Source organism: Sinocyclocheilus anshuiensis, unplaced genomic scaffold, assembly GCF_001515605.1.
Source record: "Sinocyclocheilus anshuiensis isolate Anshui unplaced genomic scaffold, SAMN03320099.WGS_v1.1 scaffold335, whole genome shotgun sequence".
In the NCBI taxonomy this organism is placed as follows: Eukaryota; Metazoa; Chordata; class Actinopteri; order Cypriniformes; family Cyprinidae; genus Sinocyclocheilus; species Sinocyclocheilus anshuiensis.
The window spans coordinates 1,179,045-1,181,846 of NW_015548239.1; the positions used below are offsets into that span (position 1 = coordinate 1,179,045).

The following is a 2,802-nucleotide window of genomic DNA, read 5'->3' on the forward strand; positions in this document are numbered from 1 at the left end:
ATTTATTATGCAGTCAGGCTCTTCACCCCTCTCTAAAATAAAACAGAATTAGGAATCAGATCTGAACCATGTATTCACAGACGAGGAATGGTCCAAAGCCCTTTGCCGTGTACATACCGCCTCTATTTGTGCTCGTCATTCTCTTATACAGTTTAAGTTGTTGCATAGAGTGTATTGGGCAAAGGCCAAATTCTCTAAAATCAACTCTGGTTTTGAGCCAACATGTGATCGGCGTCGACAAGCTCCAGCTACTCTTTATCATAACTTTTGGCTTTGCCCAGCATTGACCTCTTTCTGGGCATCAATTTACAAGTCAATTTCTGAATGTTTTATTTTAGATATTGAACCATGCCCTCTTGCTAGCATTATTTGGACTCCACCCCTCAAATATTTCCTTGTCACCCTCACAGTCAAATGCACTCACCTTCTGCTTGATAATTGCTAAAAGGCTTATATTACTGAACTGGAAAAATCCTTTGCCACCCAGCTACTTTCATTGGATGCACGACCTGATGCAGCTTATTCAAATAGAAAAAGATCAGATTTACAATAATTGGCAATATAGAAAAATGTCACACTACTTGACAACCCTTCTTGTCACATTTAAAAATATATATATTAAAGGAAGAGGTGAGAAAATAAGAAAACCCCTTTTTTTATACCTGGGCTTTACGATTTATTTCCCTTGCCCCTGATTTATTAATAAATGGAGAGCACAGAGGAAAAAAAATATTGTTGGAAGTGTTTATGAACTTAGGTGCAAGTCATTCCCCAACCCCCTCCCCCCCCTTTTTTTTTTACTGCTGCATTTTATGTATATATTCGTATTTACTTATTTATTTTTATTGCTTTTTTTCTTTATTATTATTATTATTAATTTTTTTCTTATTTGTTTGTTTTTTGTATTGTTCTTGCTAACATTTATAAATCTATTTTGTGTTTGACTCAGAGAGTAAAGAAGTTTTTTACTAATTTAATTTGGATCTCTGTTGATAGATTGAAACAATTGCTGTTCTATTGACTTTTTCATTTAAGAACCTTTTTGTCTAAATGGTTCCATAAAGAACCTTTAACATCTGAAGAACCTTTCTGTTTCACAAAAGGTTCTTTATGGCAAAAGAAGGTTCTTCAGATTATAAAAAGGTAAGAAACAGATGGTTCTTTAAAGAACCTTTGACTGAATGGTTCTTTGTGGAACCAAAAATGGTTCTTCTATGGCATCGCTTGAAGAACCTTTTGAAGCACCGTTATTTTTAAGAGTGTGATTGAATAGCATCAATAAAATGAGTTAAACTAAAAACATCATAGATATTTTTTGCACTGATTTGTAGTACCGCTCTTGTAAAAACTACTTTACAGCTGCTGAGAAAAACAGTTCTCTGCTTTATGATGAAACAACTTTAGTTTACTCACCATCCTGAATTCTGCCAGCCAGAGCCTCTGAGCTGAACCCGGCAAACACCACAGTGTGTACGGCACCGATACGAGCACAGGCCATCATGGCTGCTACTGCCATAGTAGACACAGGCATGTAGATGGCCACCCGCTCTCGCCTCTGGACACCATAACTCTTTAAAGTGTTGGCAAGGCGACAGGTCATCTCCAGAAGCTCCCTGAGATTTGAATGTTTTACAGATATAAACATACAGCTGAGTAACAGGAAATTGTGCGGGTGGGAAAGTAAATCTGTGATAGTTTGATTTCAAGTGGTTCAAGTGCTGAATTGATGCGGACTTGCATGGAAACACTGAAGTCACATGGTCATAATGCACCAAACTGGCATTTATGGGGTGTAGTTTAATAGTGTATATATACTACAATAAAGTACTGACAAGCTTTTGTTGGCCTAATGAACATATTATTATGCCAGATTGAATCTGAGGAAACTGTTAATCAGGATCTAGGGATCTAGATGAGAAACAGACACGTGTCTGAGAACTCTACAGTACAGCCTGTATAGTAGAAACATCAGGCCTCAAGCATTTCTTGATCTCCTACATATGCTTGTGAGATCAGGGACAAAACACTTTCACTTTCATACTAATGCGCATCGATGTTTTTTAACTTCCTGTTCACACGTGGAAGCAGGAAAGTGATGTGTACATGTACACTGCTAACGTGTACATGTACACTGCTACACACATGACTGATTGTGCAATCTGACTGCTTTTTCACAAAACGCCCTCAAATGATTCCTATCTGACCTAGAACAAGAGATACTGGGAAACTAATCTTCACATTTCCGCAGTAAAAGATGAGAAATAGTTCATTTTCAAGGTTCAGTGTGCAGGCTAGATAAGAGGAAACAGCCTGCTGACTGTTGTGTTTTGGTAATATTGAGGACAGTAGGTAAGTCCTGTAAATATTTAGCCTACTGTTAACAGCAGTGATCTGAACCACAGCCAGGAATATTCAATCTTTATTTCAAACACTACAGCAGAGAGCGGAGGGACGCACACTCCATCACAGGACCCTCAAAACCTGCCTTTGTTCTCCATAAAAAAGCGCATGTGAAGGAATTCCCCCCAAACTCTTCAGTAGTGTGCTCTCATTTTACATGTTAACCGTGTCAATCCCAGCAAGGCCAGGATTTCTAATCTATTAGAATATTATAAAGAACAGTATGAAAACTGATATTCAATTTGAGATTACATTTCACAGTGTTATTAAATTATTAATGTTTTTAAAGGTGCTGTATGTAAGTTTTTGACTCTACTAAAGCATAAAAATACTATAATATGTTTGCAGATATTTAAGAAACATGCTAAGTTAACATACTTGTTTATCTGAAAAACAATGCTA

At 37.0% G+C, this 2,802-nt stretch overlaps 1 protein-coding gene across 1 annotated transcript in view; it reads right to left on the reverse strand.

Annotated features, from left to right (window-relative positions):
- Positions 1-2,802, reverse strand: part of LOC107654857 (acetyl-coenzyme A synthetase 2-like, mitochondrial) — a 23,473-nt gene that overhangs the window by 15,105 nt on the left and 5,566 nt on the right. Inside the window, exon 3 of the mRNA XM_016442143.1 lies at positions 1,414-1,613. Within this exon, the coding sequence (XP_016297629.1) occupies positions 1,414-1,613 (200 nt within the window). The remainder of the gene's footprint in view (positions 1-1,413; positions 1,614-2,802) is intronic.